A 19,120-nucleotide genomic window follows, 5' to 3' on the forward strand; every position below is an offset into this window, starting at 1 on the left:
ATGGTTATGTAGCTTTGAGCTTGTATTCGGGAGATATTGGATTCAAACCCTACTGTCGGCAGCTCTTAAAATGGCTTTCAGTGATTTTCCATTTTCACACAAGGCAAATGTTGGGGCTGTACCTTAATTAAGGTCATGATTGCTTCCTTCCCACTCCTAGTCCTTTCCTATCCCATTGTCGCTATGAGACCTATCTGTGTCAGTGCGACGTAAAGCAAATTGTGTCTTTTACTCAGGTTTATCCCATTTGTATTCTCTGTTAAATAACTTATGTTAGAGCTGATTTATTTGTTTCTATTTCAGTAGTACCAATCGTCTTTTGATGTATTACAGATTGCTGTGACACTGTATCTCTTGTACAATCAAGTTGGCATAGCCTTTCTGGCTGGTGTTGGCTTTACTGTTGTACTAATACCCATCAACAAATGTCTAGCATCGAAAATAGGTCAGTACATCTCTTGTCTATCCATTCATATAAAATCTATTATGTCCTTCCTCTGGGTTTTTAAAATATTTGTGCACAAATTTAAGAGTTTCTTTCAATTCCAAGAGCTAGACTGCTAAAATTTTCCTCATATATTCTATCAAAGTATAATTTGAAAAAGGAATTGCAACAGTTCAAGGAGAGGAAATAAAAACTCTGAGATTTGCCTTTGATGTTGTCATTTTATCTGAGCTTGCAGAAGACCTGGAAAAACTGCTGAATGGTATGGAAAAAGAGTGCTAACCCGTGTGGTATAGATGTAGTGAGCCTACCTTTTACAGGAAGACCCAGTATTCAATCCCTGGGTAGGTCAGGGATTGTTACCTGGATCTGAAGGCTGGTTTGAGGCCCGCTGTATGAATACAATTAAGAAGCTATCTGAGGGTGAGATAGTGGCCCCAGTCTGGAAAGCCGAGAATAAAAGCTGCGAGAATTCTTCGTACTGACTACATGTTGCTTCTTGGTAGGTGAAGACCGATCCGGGCGTAATTGATAATTTATTAAAAACTATCTTTTTGATCAATTTGCTACAAAATGCTAAATTTAGGAAGGTTAATCACTGCAAATAATGCATTTTTAAAGTTGAAAATGGTTGTTTTAAAATACTTCGAACTGCAAACTCTGTAGATGATGTTGGTTGGAATGCAGTCATAGTTGCTGGGCAATGTTTTACTGGGCTAATGCATACAACAGGTCTTCAATGTGTTTACTGCTAATCATGTTCTTACATAGCAAGTCCCAGTTCTTCACCAGTTTTTGTAACTTCGTCATGTTCAGTGCTTGTCCTGTGTAATAGCAGGATCCGCTATGTTTCATTTTATTCATGTTGGTTGATGTGGAAACACCATCTAGCAGTTCTGTCAGCTGGTGGTTATTTACAGTGGCGTCCAGTGGCTTGCATACTGCTAATACTACTCAAGTAGATTTGGTGATTGATGATCTGACTACAGAATCAACATTTGGTTGTGGGCTGTGTCTTGATGGTTTACTCAACAGAGAACAACAACTTAGGTAAGGCAAGTGAAATTGAAGGGACAAACTGCATTTCTGAGTAATGTTTGTGCTCTATGTTTGGAATGGCCTTAATTCATGCTGCTGGCAGCTCTAAAATGCTTGACAACACACTGTGTGACAAGTCAGTTATAAAAATAAATTGTCGCGTTCACATAGAATTCTAAATCTGTTTTCATAGTTTAGGCAATATATTTTATGGCATGTGGCCTCTGGAGAGGTCTGGTGCAGGTCTTTCAAGTTGACGCCTATAGGTGACTTGCACGTCTATGAAGCAGTGATTGGGAATTAGAAGTATTGGGGGACGGACAAAATGTACTAGGGTTTGAGGGATATAGCAGTGGGATACATCTAAACTGAAAAAATAGCTTACAAAATGTTAAGTTTTTTGTTCTTTCTGAGCAAACTTGAACAGAGAGGGACAGATTTGACAGTCTACTAACTTAGTGTTGTAATAATAGTTTTTTTGACATTTCAGTTCAATACTATACAGTAAAACTTCCACCAAAGGAACAATTGCACATCTGTTACAATTAAATAGAAGTACGGTGTGATTATACAATTAAACATCATGTAGTACAGTTAACCTTGGCAGAAATATACCCCTGCTACCCTTCCTGCATATTTCCAAAAAATAATTTTGTTAACAAAATTTTAAAGGAATGAATTAGTTGAAAATACAACACGGCTTGTTGCAAATAGCTTTTTTTAAATAATTCCTAGTTTCAGGCAGTTAAAATGGAATTAAAATGTAATGTTTTCTCCACGAAGTTGCTCACCTCCCTCCTCCTAATCACCACTGGGCGGTATCTGGGATGAAATCTAATATTGTAGACAGTATGTGCAGGCAAGAGATTGCTCCTTCACACCTTCCAGAGAACAGGTGCCACTAGAGGGATACTACAGCTTCCACTTTGCTGGAAACAGGTTCTGCACAATGCTGGAACCTATATTGAAGGACTGTAGACGTTCATCACAGCTGGAACGATGCTATTGAAATTAGGTCCTAGGTTGAACAGGCAAGGACTGTATTCAAGAGAATGAGTAAAATCCTTAGTAATAGGGTCTTAAATATTGGTCTGCATCTACGTTTACTTCAGTATTATGTATTCTCTGTCATACATTATGGTGCTGAGGCCTGGGCTCTACCAGAGAACATCACCAAAAATCTTTATCCTTAGAAATGTGGTGCTACACTTCCTCAGAATATCATGATAGAATAACATTGAAGTACTCCAGCACCTGAACAAAGAATTAGAGGTCATGCACAACATCAGAAAGAAGAAACTTAGAAATTGTAAATACAGACTTCTTCAGGTTACCTTACAAGGTAAAATTGGCTACGGAATGTACGAGAATGGTATGGACCTTGTACTCCCTCACTTTTCTGACTTGCTGAAAGCAGGAATCAGATCGCCCCGACGACAGCTGACGTTCGATCAGGATATGGTACTACAACAAGAACAAGGTGTTTCATGAAGGTATTACTTTTGTATCGGTTGGTAATTAATAGTTGTCACTAATAAAGGGTACCTTTGCTGACAAGATCTAGCATTTACAGTGCACTATGTCTTCTGGTGTGGGCTAGAACAAATGTGTTACTTTCGTTCACCTGTGTCAGCCTCATCCTTAGCATTGACAACATGAAAGTGATCAAGGTATGAGCGACGTTAATAATGCCATTCCTTGTTTTGCACCCAGTCCCTGTTATGATTGGTGTGAATCTATTGCTCATAGGGTTGGTTGATACTTGTATTTCAGTGGGTTTGGTATGCTGAAGTTCTCATAGAAATTGTATAAAAATATATCTGTATTCTTGTTTTTAGGTGAATTGAGTACAAAAATGATGACTTGCAAAGATCAACGTGTTCAAATGATGACAGAAATCTTAAGAGGTATTCGTGCTTTGAAAGTCCATGTATGGGAAGAATATTTTGTGCGTAAAGTTAGTGGTGAGTACTATTGTGTTACCTTCTGTGTTACTTAAAACAGTATTTACTCAGTTAATCTGCCACATGAGTAGTCTACAAACACCCTCTTGTTAACTGCTGGTAAGGAAATACTATAAAGAGCGTGAAAAGAAAAGCCTTTCAGTTAAGCTCTTCAGTCTACCGAAACTAACTTTGAGTAAATAAATTTGTAAACTTTTAATTTTAATATCTTCAAACCGTTCAAAGTTTACAGTACAGGCCAAACATGTCATTTTGTTCATGTAAAATAACAATTTCTGTTTACTGCTATTTTATAACTGCTTGGATTGTAATAACTGTTGTTGTGTTGGTTCCAGAGTTACGTAATGCAGAGCTTAAGTATTTGAAAGGCAGGAAGTATCTGGATGCCCTTTGTGTGTACTTTTGGGCTACAACTCCTGTTCTTATTTCAATATTAACCTTCTCAACATACGTGTTATTGGGAAACAGACTGACAGCAGCCACTGTAAGTTAATCACTAACAGCACCTTATATGTTTCAGTCAGATTATTTACTATTCTGTTCACAATGAGTTTCCAGTATTAGAATAATATAATCATTTTAATAAAAATAATCTTGGGACAATTTAAATTAAAATAACCTCCCTCCATGTGATCTCTCAGTAAAAAGTTGATTGCATTCTTAATTTTCTCACAGTTTATAAATACATGAAATGATGTTCTTTTCTTTGTCTTTTTACCACTCATCTGCATTTTGGGCTGTCGCCTAGCTGGCAGATCCTTTCAGTTGTTTTCCTAGGCTTTTCATAAGTGATTTCAAAGAAATTGGAAATAAAACTCTATTCATCCTAATGTCCACCAATATCATTCAGTGCCATCCCTTCACTGACAGCTCAGAACTTAATGCTTAGTAGAGCAGTTCTTCTCCTTACTCCTGAGTCTTCCCAGCACGAAGATTGTAACATTTTCATAATTCATAACACTACTCTTTTGTCAGAAATCACATGGATGCTGCTTTCCTTTAGATCTTTTCCAGTTCTCAAAACAAGTAATTATGGTGAGGGTTGCATACACTGGAATCATACTCTTAACCCTGTTCATGCCAACCTCCATATGTCATATAGAATTCCTTTTTCTTCACATGCTACCAACCTCCATGTGCGGTATAGACTTCTGTAGACCTAACTTCATTTTCTTTTCACTTGTTGTCGAGATAAATATGATATATCTTTGAAACTGAAGATCTCTGCCTTCTTTGTATGTATGAAGCAACCAAAATCAGTGTTTCTTCCACTTAGAATTGCAAATTTAAAAAACCACATGTGAATTGATGCACTCTGGGTCTGTATTTGCAGGAAGTTCTGAACAAAGAGGATAGAATAGAATAGAGATGTAACTCAATGATGAATTTCAGTTCCAAGCCTAGGGGCTAGTAGTTTCAGTCCGAAATTTGAGATAGCGCCACAGTGTGCATTATTATCAACAGATAGTGCAGAGAAGTAATATCTGGCGCAGTAACGCACATCCGGTTATGATTACAGCTCCCCCCTAACCCTCCCCCCCTCCGTTGATTATAATGCAGTTCTACTACTTCCATGCCCAATACATTAATATTCACATATTTTTATTTTCAAGTACTTACTATGTTGCAGTTCGTGTGGCATACTATGTTATTGAGAATATAACCTCACACCTGAAAGCAGCTTTAACTTCAAATGAATGATTGACACATTAACACAAAGCTGATGTTATAACAAATAAGAAATTCCTTCAAAAGCAAGACAGCAGAGCATACCATTTGCAAGAGAATGGGGTATCACATCAATATCCAAGTACCATGTGAAAATAAAAATGTATGTATGTTGGGTAATCAGCCCGAAGGCTGGTTTGATCCTCTGCAGCTCCGCCAACAGCTGTCATAAATAGCCTAGGCGTCACTGAAGAGGCGTACTAGGGAAATGAGGAGTGAGGTAGTTTCCTGTTGCTTTCCTCACTGAGCCAACCGTTGCTATTACACATCAGTCTGCCAAGCCCACTGAAATGCATGCACCAACCGACCCTACGAGTGATATTTTCACACCATTCATAACAGGGACTGGCTGCATAAGCAATGGTATTACTAGCGTCACTCATACTTCAGTCACTTTCATATTGTCAAAGCCAAGGATGAGACTGAGACAGACAGGTCAATGAAAGTAACAAATTTGATATAGCCCATACCAGAAGACATAGTGCACTGTAAACAGTACATCTCGCCAGCAAAAAAATTAAAATAACAGAATTAAATGCACTGAGGCAGGAAATATATAGAAATACATTACTAGAACCATTCAGCTTCCAGCCCCTGAGGTGTACTCAAACAGAAAATACAGGATTTCAGGAGGACTGGTGAAGATATATTTTTAATAAACAAGCACAAGGAGGGCACTTGGAATTCAAACAACACAAATAATGTAACATCATGGAAACTATCGCTTAAAATAGATATTAGTTTGAACAAGGTTAATCGATTGAGTAAAGTCTTGATTCAATACAATCCAGCAATATTATCTCCATAATACTTGACATGATACAACTAATTCTTTGTCAGAAGGGCGCACTGATTGAGGTTAGACTTGAAATACTTCACTTCGAGGCAAACTACCTTTAATTATTAATATCGCTCATTTCATGCCTACAAATATTTACACGTTGTGAATGACCTCTGGCGCCATCTAAAATTTCCAGCGGGAACTACCTGAAGCTAGCTACAGATTGGAACCATAAGCCCCATTAAACTTTCACCGGGGTGGTTCTGAATGCTCAGTACAAGACCTTTAGCGCCAAAGGAACTGTTACTTAATATACATCTATTCAAATCCTCCAACAGTTTACTCAGATCCTCAGCCATATCATATTACTGTGGCAGGGTACTGGTCATAGTAAACAACTGCTCATATAACCTACAGTAGTATAACAACACAGCCCACCCCATGGTAGAGGGGTAGCATGCCTGCCTCTTACCCAGAGGCCCTAGGTTCGATTCCCAGTCAGACCAGGAATTTTTATCTGGATCTGAGGGCAGGTTCGAGGTCAACTCAGCCTACGTGATTAGAATTGAGGAGTTATCTGATGGTGAGATAGCAGCCCCAGTCTAGAAAACCAAGAATAACGGCCAAGAGGATTTTGTTGTGCTGACCACACAGCATCTCGTAATCTGCAGGCCTTTGGGCTCAGCAGCGGTCGCTTGGTAGGCCAAGGCCATGGGGTTAGGTTAGTATAACAACCCAACAATACACCATGTAAATCATCATGTTATGACTGACTCAAACGAGCGATAATAACGTATGATATCAAATTCGGTACTACTATTCAGAACTTTGCTGCAAAAAAAAAATGCTGTGAGCTGAAGAAGAGAATTTATGTTCTCAAAACATATACTCATAGACTCTATATTAATAGACAATAAATGAACATTGTACTTGCTAAGTATTGACAAGGCAGATCCAAAGAAAAGCACATTGTTGATAACGGTCAGTACGGACCAACAATGACCAATATGGTAAAAATTATATATTCTAAGTGGTTTGTTCCGAGCTATCATTGGAAAGAGAGAGCATTGAATGATACCGTACTAGCAGACCAAAAGTGGAAGAAATATCAACGTTGAAACATTAAAAAAATCTAATAGTAAAAACTAATTGTAGAGGCTGTTATGTACACCAAATATATCATACATTCGTATATAATGTTACAGTAACATGCACAATCATTTATAGAAGATTATTAAATTAAGATTCTGTAAGCTACATACATTATCAAAATCAAATCAAAATCAAAATCTCTTTATTTGCAAATGAGGTGTCTACCTCGGTGGCAAATGGTACACAAAAATACATTATTGTCAAGCACTAAATTTTAAATTAACAGGAGACGAAGAAAATTTTCCTAGAATACAATATTATACAATTTACGCTAATAATTTTTTCTATTAAACACACACATCATCCTTAATAAATTTATATTGTTTACAAAATTCTACTTATAATATCTTACAAACATAGTCAACTCATATACAGTACGGTATGTGAAATTACTTCTAATAATACTATACAACTGGTATAAGATTAAAATTAACATTGAATTTATTTACATATTTATATTTTACCCATTTTGGAACCTAAGTAGCATAACGACCTGCTGCGTCTTAACCAGAGCCCCTTTTGCCACCACTTTTCAGAGTTCCTGAAGGGCCTTCACAGCTACCGTAGCGGTCCCAGGGCCCTCGAAGTCCCCACTGTACTTCACCCCTACAGGCAGTCCCCTACTTGGGCTGTCCAAACTCCTTAGACCAGGGGATGGAATTAATTTAATCACACACATTTATTATTTACAATATCCTCCACTGGTCGAATGCCCTCTAACATTTAATTTATTATCTCTGTTGTTGTTTATTCTCTTCTTGAATATCTGTACAGATTTTGGAAAAGGGTCAAACACTACCCCTGGTAAACTGTTCCACTCCTTCACGCCCTTCCCAATGAAAGAAAATTTACCCCAATCGCTTCTGCTAAAATTCCTTCTAATTTTGTACTTGTGGTCAGTTCTACCAATATAATTATTTTCCAACCGAAGCCTCTCACGGATATCTCCCCATGCTTCTTCTCCTGTATAGGCTCTATATAATCCTATAAGTCTAGTTTTCTCCCTTCTCTTACTTAAAGTTTCCCACCCAAGTTCCTTTAACATTTCTGATACACTACTCTTTCTCCTGAAATCCCCTGTTACAAACCTTGCTGCTTTCCTCTGCACACCATCTAGTTCTTTTATTAGGTATTCTTGGTGAGGATCCCAAACATTGTTTGCATATTCCAATAATGGACGAACCATACTTAGGTAACTTTTCTCTTTTAATTCTTTGTTGCATCCTTTAAGTAGCCTCATTATGACATGTAACGATCTGTATGCTTTCCCAACAATGTCATCAACATGACCCTTCCAGTGCAAATTACTTTCAAATCTTACGCCTAAGTATTTGCACTTACCATCTTTTGGGATAACTACCTCATCCAAAGTATATTCAAATTCAGTTTTAAAGCTCCTGTTTGTAAATGTTGTAACAGTTGATTTGCCTCCATTAATCTTCATATTATTTTCTTCAACCCATTCTTGGATACTGTCAAGGTCCCTTTGTAATTCTGAACAATCCTCAATGTTATTTATTTCCCTATAAACAATTATGTCATCTGCATACAATCTTATTTTCGATGTTATATTGTTCCCTAAATCATTTGCGTATATTACGAAAAGTAACGGACCGATTATACTACCCTGTGCAATTCCCTTCCAAACTTTCTCTTCCTGTGATATATTATTTCCTACTTTGACTTTCTGAACCCTTGAATTTAGAAATGTTCTTATCCAACGTATAACCCTTACGTCCAATCCTATTCCCTCCAATTTCTTTAATAATATTCCATGTTCCACTCTATCAAAGGCTTTGGAAAGATCTATGGCTATGCAATCTAACTGGCCTCCTGAATCTAACTGATCTGATATGTCCTGCTGAAATCCCACCAGTTGTGCCTCGCAAGAAAATTTCTTTCTAAATCCATACTGGCTCCTTATGAACCAATTTTTATCATCACATATCCCTCTGATGTACTTTGCTATTAAACTCTCCAGTATTTTACAAACTATACTGGTCAGGCTGATTGGTCTGTAGTTCTCTGGTTTCCTTTTATCACCCTTTCCTTTATAAATTGGTATTATTATAGATTCCTTCCATTCCTTTGGTATCACACTATTATTTATGACATAGTCAAAGAGAAATTTTAAATAAGGCACTATATACCACCCCATTGTCTTTAATACCTCCCCAGTAATTTATCACTTCCTGCTGCTTTTCCTTGCTGAAGCAGTTGGATTTCTCTGAAAATATCTTCATTTGTGAATGAGAAGCTTCTTGTTTCCCTCTGTGTCTCTCCCTTTCTATTTTCTGTTACGGTTTCCAAGTCCTGACAAGCTTCTACTGAATCTCGGAATTCCCTACTAAAGAGGTTTGCTTTCTCAGTATCTGTTAAATAGTGTTCACCCCCTTCTCCCACCATTGTAGGAATTTGGATTCCTTTTCCTTTTTGATTCCTAATATATGAATACAGCTTTTTCCATTTCCCTTTGTGGTCATTACCCTCTTGAAGAATGCCATTCATATAATTCTCTTTTGCTTCCTTTTTCACTCTATTCAGTTCCCTCATTAGCTGTTTCCTAGTTTCTCTATTCTCCCTACCTTCTTTGATTTTCCTGTTTACTATTCTACATTTTCTTTTTAATTTTCTTATTTGACACATCTTAAGACACCCAGGACTTGTTCAGTTGGTTTTTGAAGGAAGTGTAGGTGGCAAGAACGGTAGGGGTAGACCAAGGTCTGAATATGACAAACAGATTAGAGCAGATGTAGGATGCAATAGTTACGTAGAAATGAAAAGGTTAGCACAGGATAGGGTGGCATGGAGGGCTGCATCAAACCAGTCTATGGACTGATGACTCAAACAACAACATTTCCCTTGTGTAATAAACAGGGTCTGAGGTCATTTTACCCTTCTTAACAGATACAAATCTCTTCTCTCCTTCCCAAATGATTCCTTTAAATTTAGCCCAAAGTGTATCCACATTATTCCCTTCACGTATCCAACAACTGAATTGTCATTTAAGGTAAGTCCCAAATTCATCAACTTTAGTTTTTCTGTATAATTTCTTGTCTTTTGTGACCCTCTTATTAAGCATTTTTGGTACGAGTCCTACATCCATTATTACAGCCTTATGGTCACTTATTCCTTCAACTACCTCAGTTTTATCAACAATTTCCCATGGTTTAACCAAGAATACATCTAGCAAGTTGTTGAGACGAGTTGGTTCTTGTACTACTTGTGTAAATCCTCCCTCCCAAATTAACTTATTTGCCAGTTTCTGTTCATGGGCTTCACTTGCAGCTCCATTCCATTCAACTTCAGGCAAGTTTAGATCTCCCCCAATTATGACCATATCATTATTGTTTTTATGAGTATAATCTATTATTTTCTCAAATATTTCCATGTCTCTTTCCTCTCTTCCAGGCCTATATGTTCCTATAATTCCCACCTCCTTCATATTATCACAAACTAATTTTATCCCTAATATTTCATCCCTTTCATCAGTAAACCATTCATGCGAACAGTAAGTTTCCTTCACCAGAATAAATACCCCTCCTCCCTTTTTATCTCCTCGGTCTCTACGATAGACTGTATACCCTTCTGGAAATACTTCTGTATTACCCACCCCTTCTCTCAACCACGATTCCACTCCTATCACCACATCCGTCTCATAAGATTCTCAAGAAGTAAGTATAAATAACCACCTAATCGATACTTTATTAATGCCTCAGGCAAAATTGAATAAAATTAAAACTTCAGATTAAGATAGATGTTCGTAATGTTTCCTGCTTGGTTAGCATTCGTATTACAAGTTGTCCATTTCATGACCGTATCGATGTTTAATCAAGAAGTAAGTATAAATAACCACCTAATCGATACTTTATTAATGCCTCAGGCAAAATTGAATAAAATTAAAACTTCAGATTAAGATAGATGTTCGTAATGTTTCCTGCTTGGTTAGCATTCGTATTACAAGTTGTCCATTTCATGACCGTATCGATGTTTAATCAAGAAGTAAGTATAAATAACCACCTAATCGATACTTTATTAATGCCTCAGGCAAAATTGAATAAAATTAAAACTTCAGATTAAGATAGATGTTCGTAATGTTTCCTGCTTGGTTAGCATTAATAAAGTATCGATTAGGTGGTTATTTATACTTACTTCTTGATTAAACATCGATACGGTCATGAAATGGACAACTTGTAATCATAAGATTCTATCAATGTACCGAATTTTAATTGTTTATTTACTACACTCTGACAGTTTACCAAGAGCAATCTCAGACCTCCTTCCTCCCTAAAACTTGACTGTTGCAATTGGGTAACGTTTGACTCATGAGTTGAGAACTTCCCTGGAACATAGATCCTTGTACATAGATCTTGATTTAAGGGTCTGGGTTTTCTGGCAAGTTTCCCTGTATGTGCCAGTTTAGTGGTATGGGTTTTCTTAAGTACAGATTAGTTTGCAAATCTCTGTTGATAATTGTAGCAATTTGTCGACAGAGAGTTGCTTTTCCATTACCATTTAGATGTAACCCATGTCTAGTGAACATTTGCCTGCCAAGACCTAAATTATCTACTACATAGACATTTCTAAAACTCTTACATAATCTCTTGATTTTTATATTTACATTATGTACAGCTTTGTTCACACATGAGTCCTCTAAAAGGTCATACCTGTGTGGCACATTTACTACAATTACTTTTGAGTCAGGTAGTTTGGAAATCTTACCTCTGAGAGTCGTAATTAGTTCCTCACCTTCATTTGCAGCAATGTCATTTGTACCACTCACAATCACCACATAATTGTCCTTCTCTAACACAGTATCACAACTTGAAAGGACGTCTTCAGTTTTGGCACCTGGTTTTATTAGTCCTAAAACCTCAGTCTCTGGATTCTGCAGCTCTTCCTTGATGCCTTCTGCCATACCCCGCCCTTGACTGTCTGCGTAGAGGTGAATCTTTGGCGATCTTGACTTTCGGTTGGTTTTCTTCTTCTGTAGCTTACCTCCACTGGATTTAAAATTATTTGGAAAACTTGGTGTGTCTTCTTCTGGAACTTGCTGCAATAACTGAAATCTATTTTGGCACTGCAAAGATTTTTTTCCCGGTTTTAAGTTGTACGTAGTTTCTCCCATATGTTTAACATTAGGCCTAAAATGGCCACGCGTCACTTCCGTCCACGGCGATCTTTCTTCTCCAATGTCTTCTTTATCTTCCAGTTTCTTTATTCTGTCCTTTAAGCTTTCATTTTCATGTTTCAGAGCGCATAAGTCCTCTTGTAGCACTCCTAAAATCTTAATTATAGTTTCGTAAGTCTCTCTTTCTTGTTGTTCTGCCTCACTACCAGTTTGTTTACACTCGGGACACAGCCACTCACTTTCTTCAATATCAGTCCTATTTACAATATTTGCACAACGAAAATGGTACCATTCATCACACTTACGACACAGAATCCCATTTTTAACTACTCTTCTGCATTTGCCACATTTTTCACTGCATCTTACACCATTATCTACTACGGATATCACAGACTCACACACAGTAGTCGCCATCTTGTTTAAAGGCGTAAATTATCTTTTATCATCTTGTGATTAAGGTTCTGTAATCCATCCATAGCTTTTAGCTTGTAAGAACCCACGTCAGTACGTATTAAAAGCATATTTTCATACTGTAATACCAGAAGGTCAGAGTAAACGTAAACAGTCATTATAGAAACAGCCTTTATGGACTGATTTACTTCTTCCAGTACGCTGATGTCGAGAAGATAAGATTATCCTACCTCTTCAGCTATGCCTAAAATACCAAACACAAAATGTGAAACACATCTTTGGTGAATGAACATATGTTGTCTTTCGCTCTTAATTTAGATTAAGTTTAAATTATACAGTTCAGGAACACCGCTTCTTCTTCTTCTTCTTTTTGACATGTGATTTCAAGTTGATAGAAAGTTTTTGATCTAGTTGGTATAAGCTGAGGGTGAGAATATGAAATATTAACCATCTTACTTGTAAATGCCTATGTCATCTAAGAACATGAATTAAGCTGTATTAATTGTTCTTTTTTCTTTCCAGGTATTTACCAGCATTGCCTTACTGAATATGCTGATAGCTCCATTAAATGCCTTTCCTTGGGTTCTCAATGGTCTCACAGAGGCATGGGTATCACTTAAAAGAATACAAAAACTCCTTGAGGTGAGAACTGTTTGGTAATTTAACTGTTAAGAATTTTAATGATAATAGATCCTACATTTTAGAAATAATTTTGTTACAGTGTTGTTATAATAGTTACTCAGTGTGTAAGATTAACCTTCCTTCTGTTATTAGTCTCCAGCAATAAAGGAGATTTAAATAAAACTACACTCCAGGATGGAGAATATTTACTTAGCCACATAATAAAAATGCAGGACTTAACGATGAACTGCATATATCTTATAAATAGATCCTTGTGTGAGTGAATGGTTGCGTTTTGTCTTCTGGATCCTAAGATCGTAGGTTTAAGCATGACGGAGGTATTCAGATTTTTGAACTGCAGATAAAATGAAGCTCAAGAGAATTGGGGACAGCTCTTAAATGAACAAGGAGTGTTTAGAATCCCCCCAGTTGGACATGAACACTTGCAATGTAAGAATTCTCTATGAAAGAGATGAAGGGATGAAGGTTGACGTTTTAGGGAGAGACCCACATTTTAGGTATAAGTGGACATCACAAGCCAGAGTCATGTATTTGTAAACATCAAGTTAGAAGTCTATTTTAGTCTGGAAAACACATACACTAATGGACAATATCAAAGGGGCATTGGTATATTTGAATTCTCAAAATAACTCCAGTTTCAGACAGAGTAATTGTATTCCAACTACAAGGACTCCCATTTAATGTGAACATTGTACAAGTATATCTTTCATCTTCTAAGAAAAGATACTATGGTATGTTGAAGAATTTTATAAATCTCTAAAGCAAATAATCAACTAGATGGAATATAAAGGTATAACTTTTGGTAATTGCCAAGATTTTTCAGGGACAGGGTTCAAACCTAGTACTAGTGCCAGAAAGAGCTTTTATGTTGTGTTTGTGGTGGATCTTAAAAATGTGGTCTGTGGTATTATATTATCATCATCATCATCATCATCATCATCATCGGTTTGCCCTTCCAGAGAGCCGCGTAGGGTGTTTGAAAATGAGCATCTTCCAAAGTTGCCTATTCAAAAACATTTCGTTGTCCAAGACAGATTCCCAATTCCATCCTCTTCTCTCCACGTCTTCACTCAGTTGGCCCATCCATCTTCTTCTTGGTCTTCCAGCTGTTCTTCTACCTGTTATTCTCTTTTCCAAATAAGCACATGGTAACCTTGTGCTATTCATTCATTTAACATCCCCAGACCATTTAAGTCTAGATGACCTAAGTTAGATTGGATCTCATCATTTTTCACATGATCAAGTCGGGTCTTTTGGAGGGCAGTTCTAAGAAATTTCATTTCACAGGCTTGAATCCTACTACAATCCTTTATGTTAGTGTGCAGGTTTCCAGAGAATATGTAAGGATGGGAATGAAATATGACTTGTACAGGGTCATTTTTGTTCTTTGTGGGACCTTCTCATCCCATAGTAGGTGTCCAATGATACTGTAAAAGTTAGAGCCTTTGGTTACTCTGTTTGTTATTTCTATCTCAGCCCTGTTATTACTAGCCATTACGCTTCCTAAATAACTGAATCGGTGTACTACTTCAACTTGGTGGTCCTGTATTTTTATGTTGCATTCTATATTATGTCTGCTTATTTTCAATGCTACTGTTTTTGATGGGTTCAATTTCATTCCATAATCATCAGACTTCTTACAGCATGCATTCAGATTATTTTGCACTCCCTTCTCTGCTTCATCCCATATTGCTACATCGTCTGCAAACACCAGAGCCTGAAGATCTTTATTACCTTTTCCTTTTAGTTCCTTTAAAATGGTATCCATAACTGCTATGAATGGAAGAGGTGATAAGGCACTTCCCTGTTGTACTCCTTTGGTTGTATCGAACCATTCGGAGTGACCATCTCCAATTCTGACACAGCTTTTACAATTAGTACAGTAGAAGTCCGTTATAGCGAGAATTCACAACAGCGAAAAATTCACTCGCTATAACGGATTGTCGTTATATCCGATTTTTGTACAAAAGTCGGAAAACCCTTCATGCACATTAAAATTGGTATGAAACGGCAATCAGTTTGTTCAAAACTTGTGTTTCCGCAGATGATATCCACGCTACAGCTTACATGTTTGTTATTTTTCATAATCCGATACTAGGTGAAAGTGTATGTTTAATTTATTTCTGAAAAAAATATAGTAGCGTATTTCTCCGAATCCAAGATGAACCCCACTTTTCCCTTGAAAAAGTTTAAATCAGGCTCAAAAAGAAGTATGAATGCCTTGTTGTACAGTAGGCCTACGCATTTTAGACTATTTTTAAATGCCGAACATTGACTTTCGTCACGCCGTTTTTTGTTTTTTTGGTTTTTTTTTTTGCGGCTGCACAATTATTCTTTATTTCCGCGGGTTTAAGGCCCATTAACTTAACATTGTCATCATAATACCGAAAAGAACTCGTTGAAAATTTTCCGGCAATACCTATTCCATGCGTCTCTACAATACAACGATCCATCAGGAAATTATTCTTGCTATCTATAAAACTGTTACTTTTATGTAGCGTCAGATATAACCGGCTACCACTACACGCACGTCTCGCTTGTCGGGTTCGGCCAAATTCAGCGGCTAGCGATTTATAGGCCTAATCGCGAACGTTGAATGTCAACGAACAAGTTTATTGCGCCACGGTATGGCCATTCCGCCCTTGCTTTTTTTGTGCACATACCTCACAATTTCACCTTCGACTTCTTTAAAGCGTCCTTGTTGCGGACCACTGAATGCATTTTTTGTGCAGTACGCATTTTTTTAGTTCTTTGTCTTCACACTAACATCAAATATTGGCTTTAGTTAGGCCTATGCCGTATTTTCTTGCGGCTGCACAATTATTCTACATTTCCAAGTGTTTAATAAACATTAACTTAAAATTGGCATCATAATATCGACTAGAACCCGTTGAAAATTTGCCGGCAATACCTTTTCCATGTATCTTTACAATACGACTATCCATCGCGAAAATATTCCTGCTGTGTATAAACCTTAATTTTACTAAGCGTCAAGTACAATAGACGTGTTATGACTCTGCCACTGAGTAGCCATGGCTTTTCTAAGAATTCGAAGGGTCGCATGTTTTGATGCCATTCTGCAGATTTGAGAAACACACAGGCACTGCACAACCGGTTGTCACGGCTAGCGGTGTGTAGTAAAGAGGCGGTCGTTTATTGTCAACGAGTTCTGCGCGTGTGAAAAGAAGCAGCGTGGTTACCGCGGTAGTTGCTAGTGGTATCTATTAACTTACTGTTAGGCCGCGAATGCAACAACCCTTGAGTTTTCGCATGAGATTCTGAGAAAAAAGTCTTGGATTCGGAAAAATACGGCATCACTCCAGAGATTTATGTGGCAAACACCTCAGCTTTCTTCTTCAAACAGCGTCACTTAACATAACCGTATATGTAGCCTATCATAAAAACATATTTGAAATGCATGTAGAGAAATAACCTCCTCGCGAAAAATTTACATGTAAATAGCCGTAACTAAACGCGAGAAGATATGAAATAACCTCTGAAATCAATGATGTACTCTGCCATATCTTGAGGTGTATCACATTCTTACTTAATTTCTGTATATAACATTAAAATTAAGATAAAGATATCTTAACGAGTTAACAACTGCTATCGGCCACGTTATTTACTCATTTATTACGAAAACATGTTATCCTCTTCCATTTCGAGTTTTCTTTAGAGAACAGCAGTCGATGGGTATTACTAATCAACTCCAACATCGCCTTTGAATGTCAACGAGAGAGCTCGCAAATACACAAAGTGAAAAAACTATAGGCTACCGTACCGAAGATGATCGATCGCATTTTGTTGCAAACGTTTCAGTTTTCTTATTCAAACAGCGTCACGTATCCTAACTTAATCGTACTATGTGTATGATGAAAACACACTTCAAGCGCCAGTAGAGAAATTATAACTTTCTCGCTATAAATTTTCATAATAGCCTTTTCGTAATTTAACCAGACGCGACAAAATATAAACTAACCTCTGAAATCAATTAATCACTCTGCCATATCTCGAGGTGTATCCCATTCCTACTTAAGTGCAGTATTTAGCCTCAAAATTAAGCGGTCGTTTAGTCAGCCTTAATTTTTAACGATTTAACAACCGTTATCGGACACGTTATTTACGCATTTATTACGAAAATATGTTCTCTTTCATTTCGAATTTTCTTTACGGAACAGCTGTCGACGGGTATTACTAATCGACTCCGACATCGCCTTCGAATGTCGACGAGAGAAATCGCTAGTGCACATAGCGAGGAAACGATGCCGAAGGTAATCGACCGCATGCAATATCATCGCTGTGGTGTATAAATATCGGTAACGGAAAACGCGCGCACGCTTAATCGCTCGTAATAACGGATGCGCCAGTGATAGGGTTCTCGTTATAACCGAAGGACGATACACAGTTTAATATAGGAATTTTGAAGGGACAGAAAAAAGTCGTTGCTATAACGGAGTTCTCGTTATATGCCGTACTCGCTATAGCGGACTTCCACTGTATATAGCATTTGGATCTTCCTAATAAGGTACTCCAGTATACCACGTTTTCTAAGATTTTTCCAAATAGTTGATCTAGGAACATTATCATATGCCTTTTTAAGGTCCATAAACACAATAATTAGGTCTTTTCCTCTTTCCCAGTGTTTCTCTGCCAACATCCTCAAAGCAAATATCAGATCTGTTGTGCTTCTTCCAGCCCTAAAGCCATGTTGTTTCTCTTCTAAGGTAGGCTCTAGTATATCCCTTACTCTGGCTTCAATGATCTTCTCCATAATTTTAAGGCCATGTGATAAGAGGGTAATGCCTCTGTAATTTTCACTTTTCCTTCTACTCCCTTCCTTAAAGATAGGAACTATCACACCTTTTGTCCAATCATCAGGTATTTCGTTATCCTTCCATATTGTTCTGAGAACTCTATACAGCCACTGTATTCCTGGTGGACCAGCAGCTTTTATCATGTCAGCTGTAATTTCATCAGCTCCTGCTGACTTACCACTTCTAAATGGCCCTATAGAGATCTCTGTTGAGGATGTAGGACAGAAAACAATAGAGGAAGATATCTCAATTACATGGACAGAAGTAGAGCAAGCTCTCCATAGGATGAGATATGGTATTATGTATGTAAGAAAAATAAGGGAGTTCCTCTAACTTTTTCATTCTGTGATGGCTGCTTATTCTTCCCTGTGGGATGCAGTGCTTACACTTAAGCTACTAGGGGAATGTTCAGTAGAGTGAAACTCATTTTTCTACAATGATAATTCGAACCTCACATTAAGACAGTGAATGATTCAAATTTATGTATGGTCAGTTTTGCTGTAAAGTGTACTGTGAAGTATAGGTGCATGGACTTTAAAGAATAGCATTGTGAAGCTTCTTGTTGAAGCCTTTTTAAGATGTGGATTCACTGAGAAATGCTCTGTATTTCATGGACCCTCAAGCTGAAACAGAACTGAAATACTGCAAAGAGCTAAAGTGTACCATGAATTATAATTAAATCTTAAAAGCTTCAGTACATATGAGGAAACACATACCATCTGCTGAAGCTCATATTGCAGGAAAGACTGTGGGATGATGTGGGGTGGGGTCAGAAAGAAGAGGAAATTATTGCTTGATGACAGCTAGGATTGGACTGACATAAAAAAAGGTTGAGAAGCTGTTCTGTCTGGTGTACAAGTAACATTTGGGGGATCAGACTGGGTAAATGATGATGATAATGATGATGATTCAATTGGCACACTATGTCATATGCTATCAACATGTAAAATTCAGCATTAGGTCACCCAGTAAAATTTTGGATTAAATTGACACACAAGCAGCCTAAATGGTCAT

General features: G+C 37.4%; 1 protein-coding gene across 1 annotated transcript in view; it reads left to right on the forward strand.

Annotated features, from left to right (window-relative positions):
- Window positions 1–19,120, forward strand: part of LOC136881318 (ATP-binding cassette sub-family C member 10) — a 146,842-nt gene that overhangs the window by 35,080 nt on the left and 92,642 nt on the right. Inside the window, exons 6-9 of the mRNA XM_067154131.2 lie at window positions 334–445; window positions 3,322–3,447; window positions 3,783–3,931; window positions 13,173–13,292. Coding sequence (XP_067010232.2) covers window positions 334–445; window positions 3,322–3,447; window positions 3,783–3,931; window positions 13,173–13,292 — 507 coding nt within the window. The remainder of the gene's footprint in view (window positions 1–333; window positions 446–3,321; window positions 3,448–3,782; window positions 3,932–13,172; window positions 13,293–19,120) is intronic.

Source organism: Anabrus simplex, chromosome 9 (genome assembly GCF_040414725.1).
Source record: "Anabrus simplex isolate iqAnaSimp1 chromosome 9, ASM4041472v1, whole genome shotgun sequence".
NCBI lineage: Eukaryota > Metazoa > Arthropoda > Insecta > Orthoptera > Tettigoniidae > Anabrus > Anabrus simplex.